This window comes from Euprymna scolopes, chromosome 44 (assembly GCF_053919585.1).
Source record: "Euprymna scolopes isolate OS-2025 chromosome 44, ASM5391958v1, whole genome shotgun sequence".
NCBI classification, from domain to species: domain Eukaryota; kingdom Metazoa; phylum Mollusca; class Cephalopoda; order Sepiida; family Sepiolidae; genus Euprymna; species Euprymna scolopes.
The window spans coordinates 10860096-10875816 of record NC_136525.1 but is presented as its reverse complement, the minus strand read 5'-3'; the positions used below and the strand labels follow the sequence as shown (position 1 = coordinate 10875816).

Here is a 15721-nt window from a genome sequence, read left to right as displayed (position 1 = left end):
TATAATAATATCTTAGAGTGCTAGATATTTATGCCGGAAGCGGTCAATATTATTATGTTATATCCAAAGATAATATTATTATATCAAAAGATTACTAGCTTGATATGTTATGATAGAATCGGCCAATATCATTTTGTTAATGAATATCCAATTTTAATGTTATAGGATAACACTTACCGAGTGATATTCCTACTTGAGGTGCTTGCTCTACAACATTTAATAAATACAAAATCAGTAATACACCTGATTCTAATGTCGATATAAAAAATCGATAAAAAAATACACAATAGCAATGAAGAACATATGTAGTATGTAATATCCTCTGGATACAAAATGTATATACAACCACATCATAATATATAAGAATATACGACAGGATACGTTATGGCAGAAGCGGTCAATAGCATTTTGTTAATGGATATCCAATTTTAATGTTATTGAATAACACTTACCAAGTGACATTCCCGCTTGAAGTTTTACAAGTTTTAGGAATTCAAAATTAGAAATACACCTCATACACCTATCGATATGAAAAATCGATTGAAAAAAAACCAAGAGCGATGAAACACGTTTGTAGTACACTCACGATAAAAACGGATATATAATTACATCATAATATCAAAAGAGTACTAACTATATGTGTTATGGCAGAAGCGGTTAATATCGTTTTTTGTACAGATATCCAATTTAAAGCGTTATAGTATAACACTTACCGAGTGATACTTGCGCAGCAGGTGCTTGCTCTACAAGTTTAAATAAATACACAATTGGAAATGAGACTCCGACACGTATCGATATAAAAATAAAACGATTGAAAAAAATCATAAAAGCAATTAAAATCGATTGAAAAATTCACAATAGGAATGAAGCAGATAGGTAGTACACTCATGATAAAAACGGATATATAATAGTGCCATAATATCAAAAGAGTACTAGCTTGATATGTTATGGCCGAAGCGGCCAATATCATTTTGTTAATGGATATCCAATTAAATGTGTTATAGGATAACACTTACCGAGTGATATTCTCGCTTGAGGTGCTTGCTCTACAAGATTTAATGAATTCAAAATTAAAAATAATCCTCATACACATATCGATATGCAAAATCGATTGAAAAATACACATAAGCGATGAAGCACATATGTAGTACACTCATGACAAAAACAGATATACAATCACGTCATAATATCTAAAGAGGACAAGCTACATATGTTATAGCAGGAGCAGTAAATATCATTTTGAGAACTGATATCCAATTTAAACTGTTATAGGATAACACTTACCTCGTGATATCTCTGCTTTAGGTTCTTGCTCTACAAGATTTAATTGATACGAAATTAGAAATGAGACTCATAAGCCAATCGATATAAAAAAATCGATTGAAAAAATTCACAACAGCAATGAAGCACATATGTGTGGTACGCACAGGATAAAAAACGTATATACAATCACATAATATCTAAGAGTGTTAGGAAGATATTTATTATGGAAACGGTCAATATTATCATGTTGTAGGATAACATTATTATATCAAAAGAGTACTAGCTTGAGATGTTATTATAGACGCGATCAATATCATTTTGTTAATGGATATCCAATTACTGTTGTTATAGGATAACAGTTTATGAATGATATTTTCACTTAGGGTTCTTGCTATACAATATTTAATAAATAAGAGATTACAACTGCTTTCAATATAAAAAATGGATGAAAAATTTTAAAAAATCAATGGACCGCACAGGTAATACAGTTGTGATAAAACGTATCTATAATCACATCATAATATAAAAAGAGTACCAGCCAGATATGTTATAGTAGAAACGGTCATCATTTTTGAACAGATATCCAATTTTAAGTGTTATACTATAAAACATACCGAAGAGGGGATGTAGGTATAGGTAGATGAGAATCCTATAGACCAACACATGTCAGCGTGTATTCAATTGAAAATTTCTAAGTCCAAACAAGAGGGGATGTAGGTATAGGTAGATGAGAATCCTATAGACAAAGACATGTCAGTGTGTATTCAATTGAAAATTTCTAAGTCCAAGCAAGAGGGGATGTAGGTATAGGTAGATGAGAAGGTACTAGACCAACACATGTCAGCATGAATTCAAATGAAAATTTCTAAGTCCAAACAAGAGGGGGTGTAGGTATAGGTAGATGAGAATCCTATAGACCAACACATGTCAGCATGAATTCAATTGAAAATTTCTAAGTCCAAACAAGAGGGGATGTAGGTATAGGTAGATGAGAATCCTATAGATGAACACATGTCAGCGTGTATTCAATTGAAAATTTCTAAGTCCAAACAAGAGGGGATGTAGGTATAGGTAGATGAGAATCCTATAGACCAACACATGTCAGCATGAATTCAATTGAAAATTTCCAAGTCCAAACAAGAGGGGAAAAACTGTTTCATGCAAACATTGGAATTGCTTTGCAAATAGGTTTCCTCATCAGATGTGTTTCTCTGATAATTTCTTCAATGCAGACAAGATTTCAACCGTTTGTTGTCTACACATATCAGCTGACAATTTGCCAATTTCTGCATCTCGTTGTATCTTTTTTTTTAAATTGGAAAAACAAAAAAATCAGAGCTCTTTAAAAAGAATTTAGAAAAATAGAAATACACCTCAGGCTCGTATCGATATCAAAAAATCGAGAAAAAAAAAATCATGAAGGCAAGAAGCACATAAGTAGTTAACGCATGATAAAACCGTATATCCAATCACATTCATATATCAAAAGAGTACCATATTTATGTTAAGATAGAAGCGGTCAATATCATTTTGTAAACGGATATCTAATTTATGCTGCTATAGAATAACACTAAACGAATGATATTCCAGCTTGAGGTGCTTCCGCTACAACACATAATAAACATCATACTCCTTTCGATATCAAAAATTTGAAAAAAAAAATCATAAACGCAACGAAGTACATAGGTAGTACACCCATGCTAAAAACGGATTAACAATCACGGATTGATATCAAAAGACTAATAGCTTGATATGTTACGGCGGAAGTGGTCAATATCAGTTTGTTAATGGATATCCAATTTAAAGTGTTATAGGATAACACTTACCAAGTGATATCCCCGCTTGTGGTGCTTGCTCTACAAGAGTCAATACATACAAGATCAGTAATACCTTCATACTCTTATCGATATCAAAAAATCGATTGAAAAATAAACAATAGCAATGAAGCACATATGTGATAACTAGGGCTAGGACAACAGCATATTCTTTTCATTGTTTTGACTCTCGAGTGTGTATCTTTTGATATCTTATATGCTTTTATATAGAGTGGTGTGGTTCTCGGTTGATTAACAGCGTCTAACTGTGTCGGATATATACTAGAGAGTCAAAACCATGAAAAGAATATGCTGTTGTCACAGCCCTGGTAAAAACCTCATTAAAATATATATACGATGACGTCATAATATCTAAGACTACAAGCAAGATATGTTATGGCAAGCGGTTAATTTCATTTTGTTGTTGAATATGGTTTAAACGAGTAACACTTACTGAGTGATACTCCCGCTTGAGGTGTATGCTCTACAAGAATTAATATAAAATTAAAAATACACTTTACACTCATATCGATATGAAAAAAAAAACGATAAAAAAATCATAAAAGCAATGGAGCACATAGGCAGTACACTCATGATAAAAACGGATATATAATCACGTAATTATATCAAAAGAGTACTCGCTTGAAATGTTATTGCAAAAGCGGTAAATATCATTTAGTTAGGGAAAATCCAATTTATAGTGCTATAGGATAACACTTACCGAGTGATATTCCTGCTTGAGGTGCTTGTTCTACAAGATTTGATAAATACGCAATTAGAAATAATCCTCATATTCATATCGATATAAAAAAATCGATAAAAACATCACAAAATTAATGGATATCAAAATTTCACTAAAACAATGAAGCACATATATAGTACACTCAGAATAAAAACGTATATTCACGTCATAATATCAAGAAGAACCAGCGAGATATGTTATAGAAAAAACGGTCAATATCGTTTTGTGAACAGATATCCAATTGAAAGTGTTATAGTATAACACTTACCGAGTGATAATTTTGCCGCAGGTGCTTGCTCTACAAGATTGAATAAATACAAAATTTGAAATGAGACTCATACAATCGATTTAAAAAAATCGATTGAAATTTTCATAATAGCAATGAAGCACATATGTAGTACGCACAGAATTAAAAAAAACATATACGATCACGTCATAATATTGCAAAGTGCTAGCTAGATATGTATTACGGAATCAGCCAATATTATTATGTAATATCTAATTGATAGTGTTGTAGGATAATATTATTATATCAAAAGATTACTAGCGCGAGATGTAATTATAGACGCGATCATATCAAATTACTGCTGTTATAGGATAACACTTTACGAATAATATTTCGCTTAGGGTGATTGCCCTACAATATTTAATAAATAAAAGATTAGAACCTCATACTCCTATCGATGAAAAATAATTTTAAAATTCAATGAACTACATAGGTAGTACAGTTATAATAAAAACGAATATACAACCACGTCATAATATCAATAGAGTATATGTAATGGTGAGTGTGCTCAATATCATTTTCTGAACAGATATACAATTTAAAGTGTTATACTATAAAACTTACCGAGTGATACTTCTACAAAATAAGAAATACATCTCGTAATTGTATCTACAGCAGCAAAATCGAAAAAAACCCCAAAAAAACAAAACCAAGGCAATGAATCTCATATGTAGTTAACTCATGATATAAACGTATATACGATCACATTCTGATATCAAAAGAGTTCTACCATTATGTTATTATAGAAGCGGTCAATATCATTTTGGTCGATATCTAATTTCTGTTGTTATAGTATAACACTAACCGAATGATATTCCAGCCTGAGATGCTTGCTCTACAATATTTAATACATCTCATACTCCTGTCGGTATCAAAAATTTGAAAAAAAAATAATAAAAAAGCAATGAAGCGCATAGATAGTACACCCATGATAAAAACGGATAAACAATCACGGATTGATATCAAAATATTAATAGCTTAATATTATGGCAGAAGCGTTCAATATCATTTTGTTAATGGATATCCAATTTAAAGTGTTATAGGATAACACTTACCGAGTGATATTCCCGCTTGTGGTGCTTGCTCTACAACATTTAATACAAAATCAAAATTAAAACTAATCCTCATACACATATCGATATCCAAAATCGATTGAAAAATACACAATAGCAATAAATCACATATGTAGTACGCTCATAACAAAAACATATATACAATCACGTCATAATATCAAAACGGGGTCAGCTATATATGTTATAGCAGAAGCAGTAAATATCATTTTGTTAACAGATATCGAATTTACAGTGTTATAGGATAACACTTACCGAATGATACTTCTGCTTGAGGTTCTTGCTCTACAAGATTTAATAAATGCAAAATTTGAAATGAGACTGATAAGCCTAATCGATATAAAAAAATCGATTGAAAAATTCATAACAGCAATGAAGCACATGTAATACGCACAGAATAAAAAAAAACTTATATACAATCATTTCATAATATCTAAAAAGTTCTAGCTAGATATTTTTACGGAAGTGGTCAATATTATTTTGCCATATTTAATCGATAGTGTTACGATATAACACTATTATATCAAAAGAGTACTAGCTACATATGTTATATTAGTTTTGTGAACAAATATCCAATTCAAAGTGTTATGGGATAACACTTACGGAGTAATATCTAAGCCTGAGGTGCTTGCTTTACAACATTTAATACATCCCCTACTCCTATCGATATAAAAAATTTGAAAAAAAAAAATCACAAAAGCAATGAAGCACATAGGTAGCACACCCATGATAAAAACGGATAAACAATCACGGATTGATATAAAAAGATTAATAGCTTGAAATGTTAAACACCAATCGATATCAGAAATCGATTGAAAAATTCACAAAACCACATATGTAGTACGCACAGAGAAAAAAAAAATTTATACAATCACGTCATAATGTCTAAAACCGCTAGCTTGATATTTATGACAGAATCGGTCAATATTATTGTTATATGAAATTGATAGTGTTGCAGAATAACATTATTATATCAAAAGATTACTTGCTTGATATCTTATTAAAGACGCGATCAATATTATTTTGTTAACAGATATCAAATTTATGCTATTATAGGATAACACTTTACGAATCATTAGTATAATGTTATATCCAATTGATAATGTAATAAACCTCGTACTCCTATCGATATCAAAAAATCGATTGAAAAATACACAATAGCAATGAAGCACTTATGTAGTATGCAATATCCTTACAATACAAAACGTATATACAATTACGTCATAATATCTAAGAGTACTAGGAAGGTATGTTATAGCAGAAGCGGTAAATGTTTTGTTAAGGGATATCCAATTTATCGCGTTACAGGAGAACACTTTCCGAGTGATATACCACTCTCTTGGGATGCTTGCTCTACAAGATTTAATGAATACACAAGTAAAAACTAATCCTCATACACATATCGATATCAAAAATCGATTAAAAAATGCACAATAGCAATGAAGCATATATGTAGTTCGCTCATGACGAAAACGTATACACAATCACGTTATAGTACCAAAAGAGTACTAGTTAGATATGTTATAGCTGAAGCAGTCAATATTATTTTCCAACAGATATCCAATTTAAAGTGTTATAGGATAACACTTACCAAGCGACACCTCTGCTTGAGGGGCTTGATCTACAAGTTTTAATAAATACAAAATTAAAAAGGAGTCTCAAAAACTCCCCAAGATAAAAATCGATTGAAAAATTCACAACAGCAATTAAGCACATATGTAGTACCCACAGATTAAGACACTTATATACAGTCACGTCATAAGAATGGTAGCTAGATATTTATGCCATAAGCGGTCAGTATTATTATGATATATCCATTAGATAGTGTTAAAGGATAACACTATTATATCACACCGGTACTAGTTTGATATGTTATGATAGAAACGAGCGATATCATTTTATTAATGGATATCCAATTTATTGCGTTAAAGGATAAAACTTACCGAGCGAAATTCCCGCTTGAGGTGCTTGCTCTACAAGATTTAATGAATACAGAATTATAAATAATCCTCATACACATATCGATATCCAAAATCGATTGAAAAATACACAATAGCAATGAAGCACGTATGTAGTACGCTCATGACAAAAACAGATATACAATCACGTCATAACATCAAAAGAGGACCAACTACATATGTCATAGCAGAAACGATATATACCATTTTCTGAACAGATATCTAATTTAAAGTGTTATAGGATAACACTTACCGAGTGATACTTCTGCTTGAGGTACTTGCTCTACAAGATTGAATAAATACAAAATAAGAAATGAGACTTATACATCTATCGATATCAAAAAATCGATTTAAAAAAAAAAACACTATAGCAATGAAGCACATATGTAGTACGCACAGAATAAAAAACTTATATACAATCATGCCATATTATCTAAGAGTGCTAGCTTGATAATGATTACGGACACGATCAATATTATTACGTTCTATCTAATTGAAAGTGTCATAGGATAACATTATTATATCAAAAGATTACTAGCTTGAGATGTTATTATAGACGCGATCAATATCATTTTGCTAATGGACATCATGTCTATGCTGTTATGGGATAACAATGATATTATGTGATAATACTTTACAAATGATGTTTTTGCTGAGTGTTCTGGCTTTACTCCATTTAATAAGTAAGAGATCACAACGTTATACTGCTTCAGATATTAAAAAATTGATAAAATGTTTTTAAAAAGAAAAATGAACAACACAGTTATGATAAAAACGGATATACAATCACGTTATAATATCATAAAGAGTACAAGTCAGATATGTTATAGCAGAAGCGGTCAATATCATTTTGTGAACAAATATCAAATTTAAAGTGTTATAGTATAACACTTACCGACTGATATTTCTACAAAATAGAAAATACCTCACATAATCCCACAGATATAAAAAAAAAATCGATAAAAATTTATAAAAGCATGAAGGTAATGAATCACATGTGTAGTTAACTCATGATAAAAACGTATATACGATCACATTCTGATATTAAAAGAGTACTAACTTCATGTTACGGTAGAAACGGTCAATATCCTTTTGTTCACGGATATCTAATTTATGTCGTTATAAGATAACACTAACCGAATGATATTCCAGCCTGAGATGCTTGCTCTACAATATTTAATACATCTCATACTCCTATCGATATCAAAACTTTGAAAAAAAAATATCAAAAAAGCAATGAAGCGCATAGATAGTACACCCATGATAAAAACGGATAAACAATCACGGATTGATATCGAAATATTAATAGCTTGATATTATGGCAGAAACGTTCAATATCACTTTGTTAATGGATATCCAAATTAAAGTGTTATAGGATAACACTTACCGAGTGATATTCCCGCTTGTGGTGCTTGCTCTACAAGATTTAATGAATACAAAATCAAAATAAAAACTAATCCTCATACACATATCGATATCCAAAATCGATTAAAAATACACAATAGCGTTAAAGCACATATGTAGTACGCTCAGGACAAAAACATATATACAATCACGTCATAATATCAAAACAGGATCAGCTTTATATGTTATAGCAGAAGCAGTAAATATCATTTTGTTAACAGATATCGAATTTAAAGTGTTATAGGATAACACTTACCGAATGATACTTCTGCTTGAGATTCTTGCTCTACAAGATTTAATAAATACAAAATTTGAAATGAGACTGATAAAACTAATCGATATAAAAAAATCGATTGAAAAATTCACAACAGCAATGAAGCACATATGTAATACGCACAGTATAAAAAAAACTTATATACAATCATTTCATAATATCTAAAAAGTGCTAGCTAGATATTTTTACGGAAGTGGTCAATATTATTTTGTAATATTTAATCGATAGTGTTACGATATAAAACTATTATATCAAAAGAGTACTAGCTACACATGTTATATTAGTTTTGTGAACAGATATCCAATTCAAAGTGTTATGGGATAACACTTACTGAGTAATATCTAAGCCTGAGGTGCTTGCTCTACAACATTTAATACACCCCTCTACGGCTATCGATATCAAAAATTTGAAAAAAAATCACAAAAGCAATGAAGCACATAGGTAGCACACCCATGATAAAAACGGATAAACAATCACGGATTGATATAAAAAGATTAATAGCTTGAAATGTTAAACACCAATCGATATCAAAAATCGATTGAAAAATTCACAAAAGCACATATGTAGTACGCACAGAGAAAAAAAAAATTATACAATCACGTCATAATGTCTAAAACCGCTAGCTTGATATTTATGACAGAATCGGTCAATATTATTGTTATATGAAATTGATAGTGTTGCAGAATAACATTATTATATCAAAAGATTACTTGCTTGATATCTTATTAAAGACGCGATCAATATTATTTTGTTAACAGATATCAAATTTATGCTATTATAGGATAACACTTTACGAATTATTAGTATAATGTTATATCCAATTGATAATGTAATAAACCTCGTACTCCTATCGATATCAAAAAATCGATTGAAAAATACACAATAGCAATGAAGCACTTATGTAGTATGCAATATCCTTACAATACAAAACGTATATACAATTACGTCATAATATCTAAGAGTACTAGGGAGGTATGTTATAGCAGAAGCGGTAAATGTTTTGTTAAGGGATATCCAATTTATCGCGTTACAGGAGAACACTTACCGAGTGATATACCACTCTCTTGGGATGCTTGCTCTGCAAGATTTAATGAATACAAAATCAAAATTAAAACTAATCCTCATACACATATCGATATCAAAAATCGATTAAAAAGTACACAATAGCAATGAAGCACATATGTAGTTCGCTCATGAAAAAAACGTATACACAATCACGTTATAGTACCAAAAGAGTACTAGTTAGATATGTTATAGCTGAAGCAGTCAATATCATTTTCTAACAGATATCAAATTTAAAGTGTTATAGGATAACACTTACCAAGCGACACTTCTGCTTGAGGGGATTGATTTACAAGATTTAATAAATACAAAATTAAAAAGGAGTCTCAAAAACTCACCAAGGTAAAAAGCAATTGAAAAATTAACAACAGCAATTAAGCAAGTATGTAGTACCGACAGATTGAGAAACTTATATACGGTCACGTCATAAGAATGCTAGCTAGATATTTATGCCATAAGCGGTCAGTATTGCTATGATATATCCATTAGATAGTGTTAAAGGATAACACTATTATATCACACCGGTACTAGTTTGATATGTTATGATAGAAACGAGCGATATCATTTTATTAATGGATATCCAATTTATTGCGTTAAAGGATAAAACTTACCGAGCGAAATTCCCGCTTGAGGTGCTTGCTCTACAAGATTTAATGAATACAGAATTATAAATAATCCTCATACACATATCGATATCCTAAATCGATTGAAAAATACACAATAGCAATGAAGCACGTATGTAGTACGCTCATGACAAAAACATATATACAATCACGTCATAACATCAAAAGAGGACCAACTACATATGTCATAGCAGAAACGATATATACCATTTTCTGAACAGATATCTAATTAAAAGTGTTATAGGATAACACTTACCGAGTGATACTTCTGCTTGAGGTACTTGCTCTACAAGATTGAATAAATATAAAATAAGAAATGAGACTTATACATCTATCGATATCAAACAATCGATTGAAAAAAAACACTATAGCAATGAAGCACATATGTAGTACGCACAGAATAAAAAAAAACTTATATACAATCATGTCATGATAATTATTACGGACAAGGTCAATATTATTACGTTATATCTAATTGATAGTGTCATAGGATAACATTATTATATCAAAAGATTGCTATATTGTTAAGGGATAATAATGATATTATAGGATAATACTTTACAAATAATGTTTTCGCGGAGTGTGCTCGCTTTACTCCATTTAATAAGTAAAAGATCACAACCTTATACTGCTCCCGATATAAAAAAAATTGATAAAATGTTTTTTAAAAGAAAACTGAACCACACAGTTATGATAAAAACGGATATACAATCACGCTATAATATCATAAAGAGTACAAGTCAGATATGTTATAGCAGAAGCGGTCAATATCATTTTGTGAACAGATATCCAATTTAAAGTGTTATAGGATAACACTTACCGACTGATATTTCTACAAAATAGGAAATACCTCTCATAATCCAACAGATATTAAAAAAAAATCGATAAAGTTTTTTTAAAAACATGAAGGCAATGAATCACATGTGTAGTTAACTCATGATAAAAACGTATATACGATCACATTCTGATATTAAAAGAGTACTAACTTCATGTTATGGTAGAAACGGTCAATATCATTTTGTTCACGGATATCTAATTTATGTCGTTATAAGATAACACGCACCGAATGATATTCCAGCCTGAGATGCTTGCTCTACAATATTTAATACATCTCATACTCCTCTCGGTATCAAAAATTTGAAAAAAAAATATCAAAAAAGCAATAAAGCGCATAGATAGTACACCCATGATAAAAACGGATGAACAATCACGGATTGATATCAAAATATTGATAGCTTGATATTATGGCAGAAGCGTTCAATATCATTTTGTTAATGGATATCCAATTTAAAGTGTTATAGGATAACACTTACCGAGTGATATTCCCGCTTGTGGTGCTTGCTCTACAAGATTTAATACAAAATCAAAATTAAAACTAATCCTCATACACATATCGATATCCAAAATCGATTAAAAAATACACAATAGCGTTAAAGCACATATGTAGTACGCTCAGGACAAAAACATATATACAATCACGTCATAATATCAAAACGGGATCAGCTATATATGTTATAGCAGAAGCAGTAAATATCATTTTATTAACAGATATCGAATTTAAAGTGTTATAGGATAACACTTACCGAATGATACTTCTGCTTGAGGTGCTTGCTCTACAAGATTTAATAAATACAAAATTTGAAATGAGACTGATAAACCTAATCGATATCCAAAAATCGATTGAAAAATTCACAACAGCAATGAAGCACATATGTAATACGCACAGAATAAAATAAAACTTATATACAATCATGTCATAATATCTAAAAAGTGCTAGCTAGATATTTTTACGGAAGTGGTCAATATTATTTTGTAATATTTAATCGATAGTGTTACAATATAACACTATTATATCAAAAGAGTACCAGCTACATATGTTATATTAGTTTTGTGAACAGATATCCAATTCAAAATGTTATAGGATAACATATAACCGAGTGATATCCAAGCCTGAAGTGCTTGCTCTACAATATTTAATACACCCCGTACTCCTATCGATATCAAAAATTAAAAAAAAAAACATCACAAGAGCAATAAATGATATAGGTAGTACACCCATGCTAAAAACGGATGAACAATCACGGATTGATATGTTATGGCGGAAGCGGTCACTATCATTTTGAAAACAGATATCCAATTTTAGTGTTATAGTATAACACTTTCCGAGTGATATTCTCGTTTGATTCTATTATAAAATCAGTAATGCACCTCGTACTCCTATCGATATCAAAATCTCGATTGAAAAATACACAAGAGACAAGACAGCACAGATATAGTATGTAATATTCTCACAATACAAAACGTATATACAATTACATCATAATATCTAATAATATAAACGCATGTTATTGCAGAAGCGGTAACTATTTTGCTAAGGGATATCCAGGTCATACCGTTATAGGATAACACTTACCGAGTGATAATTCCGCTTGAGGTACTTGCTCTACAAGATTTAATGAATACAAAATTAAAAATACTCCTCATACACATATCGATATCAAAAATCGATTGAAAAATACACATAAGCGATAAAGCACATATGAAGTACGCTCATGACAAAAACGTATACACAATCACGTCATAATATCAAAAGAGTATCAGCAAGATATGTTATAGCTGAAGCGGTATATATCATTTTTAAACGGATATCACATTTAAAGTGTTATAGGATTACACTTACCGGGTGACACTTCTGCTTGAGGTGCTTGATCTACAAGTTTTAATGAATACAAAATTAGAAAGGAGACTCAAAAACTTATCAATGTCAAAAAATCGATTGGAAAATTTACAGCAGCAATTAAGCACATATTAAGTACCCACAGATTAAGAAACGTATACACAATCCCGTCATAATATCTAAAAGTGCTAGCTAGATATTTCTGACAAAAGCGGTCAGTATTATTATGATATATCCAACAGATAACACGATTTTATCACAAGAGTACTAGCTTGATATATCATGATAGAAAGGATCAATATTATTTTATTAATGGATATCCAATTTATTGTGTATAAAGGATAACACTTAGCGAGTGATATTCCCGCTTGAGGGGCTTGCTCTACAAGATTTAATGAATACAGAATTAAAAATAATCCTCATACACATATCGATATCCTAAATCGATTGAAAAATACACAATACCAATAAAGCACATATGTAGTACGCTCATGACAAAAACAGATATACAATCACATCATAATATCAAAAGAGGACCAACTACATATGTCCTAGCAGAAACGATATATATCATTTTCTGAACAGATATCTAATTTAAAGTGTTATAGGATAACACTTACCGAGTGATACTTCTGCATGAGGTGCTTGCTCTACAAGATTGAATAAATACAAAATTTTAAATGAGACTTATACATCTATCGATATCAAAAAATCGATTGAAAAAAAAAAACACTATAGCAATGAAGCACATATGTAATACGCACAGAATAAAAAAAAACTTATATACAATCATGTTATATTATCTAAGAGTGCTAGCTTGAAAATTATTACGGACAAGGTCAATATTATTACGTTATATCTAATTGATAGTGTCATAGGATAACATTATTATATCAAAAGATTACTAGCTTGAGATGTTATTATAGACGCGATCAATATCATTTTGTTAAAGGACATCATGTCTCGGCTATTATGGGATAACAATGATATTATGGGATAATACTTTACGAATGATATTTTCGCTGAGTGTTCTGGCTTTACTCCATTTAATAAGTAAAAGATCACAACCTTATACTGCTCCCGATATAAAAAAAATTGATGAAATGTTTTTAAAAAGAAAAATGAACCACACAGTTATGATAAAAACGGATATACAATCAATTTATAATATCATAAAGAGTACGTCAGATATGTTATAGCAGAAGCGGTCAATATCATTTTGTGAACAAATATCAAATTTAAAGTGTTATAGGATAACACTTACCGACTGATATTTCTACAAAATAGAAAATACCTCTCATAATCCCACAGATATAAAAAAAAATTGATAAAATTTTTTTAAAAGCATGAAGGCAATGAATCACATGTGTAGTTAACTCCTGATAAAAACGTATATACGATCACATTCTGATATTAAAAGAGTACTAACTTCATGTTATGGTAGAAACGGTCAATATCATTCTGTTCACGGATATCTAATTTATGTTGTTATAGGATAACACTAACCGAATGTTATTCCAGCCTGAAATGCTTTCTCTACAATATTTAATACATCTCATACTGCTATCAATATAAATAGGTTGAAAAAAAAATATCAAAAAAGCAATGAAGCGCATAGATAGTAAACCCATGATAAAAACGGATAAACAATCACGGATTGATATCGAAATATTAATAGCTTGATATTATGGCAGAAGCGTTCAATATCATGTTGTTAATGGATAACCAATTTAAAGTGTTTACCGAGTGATATTCCCGCTTGTGGCGCTTGCTCTACAAGATTTAATGAATATAAAATCAAAATTAAAAATAATCCTCATACACATATCGATATCCAAAATCGATTAAAAAATACACAATAGCGTTAAAGCACATATGTAGTACGCTCAGGACAAAAACATATATACAATCACGTCATAATATCAAAACGGGATCAGCTATATATGTTATAGCAGAAGCAGTAAATATCATTTTATTAACAGATATCGAATTTAAAGTGTCATAGAATAACACTTACCGAAGGATACTTCTGCTTGAGGTGCTTGCTCTACAAGATTTAATAAATACAAAATTTGAAATGGGAATGATAAACCTAATCGATATCCAAAAATCGATTGAAAAATTCATAACAGCAATGAAGCACATATGTAATACGCACAGAATAAAAAAAAACTTATATGCAATCACGTCATAATATCTAAAAGTTCTAGCAAGATATTTTTACGGAAGTGGTCAATATTATTTTGTCATATTTAATCGATAGTGTTACAATATAACACTATTATATCAAAAGAGTAACAGCTACATATGTTATATTAGTTTTGTGAACAGATATCCCATTCAAAATGTTATAGGATAACATATAACCGAGTAATATCCAAGCCTAAAGTGCTTGCTCTACAACACTGAATACACCCCGTACTCCTATCGATATCAAAAATTTGAAGAAAAAAAATCACAAGAGCAATAAAGCACATAGGTAGTACACCCATGCTTAAAACGGATGAACAATCACGGATGGATATGTTATGGCGGAAGCGGTCACTAT

The 15721-nt window shown here is 30.5% G+C and overlaps 2 protein-coding genes across 2 annotated transcripts in view; both read right to left on the bottom strand.

The window, feature by feature from the left end:
- LOC145268689 (uncharacterized) overlaps positions 1-15721 on the bottom strand; it is a 1072728-nt gene that overhangs the window by 561824 nt on the left and 495183 nt on the right. The gene's annotated exons all lie outside the window — the stretch shown is intronic.
- LOC145268588 (uncharacterized) overlaps positions 1-15721 on the bottom strand; it is a 48852-nt gene that overhangs the window by 12496 nt on the left and 20635 nt on the right. Inside the window, exons 24-43 of the mRNA XM_080124036.1 lie at positions 13177-13206; positions 12910-12939; positions 12080-12109; positions 11810-11839; positions 10753-10782; positions 10485-10514; positions 9857-9889; positions 8794-8823; positions 8521-8550; positions 7387-7416; positions 7119-7148; positions 5431-5460; positions 5161-5190; positions 4088-4117; positions 3799-3828; positions 3090-3119; positions 1285-1314; positions 1017-1046; positions 714-743; positions 178-207 (exon numbers count right to left, since the gene is read on the bottom strand). Coding sequence (XP_079980162.1) covers positions 178-207; positions 714-743; positions 1017-1046; positions 1285-1314; positions 3090-3119; positions 3799-3828; positions 4088-4117; positions 5161-5190; positions 5431-5460; positions 7119-7148; positions 7387-7416; positions 8521-8550; positions 8794-8823; positions 9857-9889; positions 10485-10514; positions 10753-10782; positions 11810-11839; positions 12080-12109; positions 12910-12939; positions 13177-13206 — 603 coding nt within the window. The remainder of the gene's footprint in view (positions 1-177; positions 208-713; positions 744-1016; positions 1047-1284; positions 1315-3089; positions 3120-3798; positions 3829-4087; positions 4118-5160; positions 5191-5430; positions 5461-7118; positions 7149-7386; positions 7417-8520; positions 8551-8793; positions 8824-9856; positions 9890-10484; positions 10515-10752; positions 10783-11809; positions 11840-12079; positions 12110-12909; positions 12940-13176; positions 13207-15721) is intronic.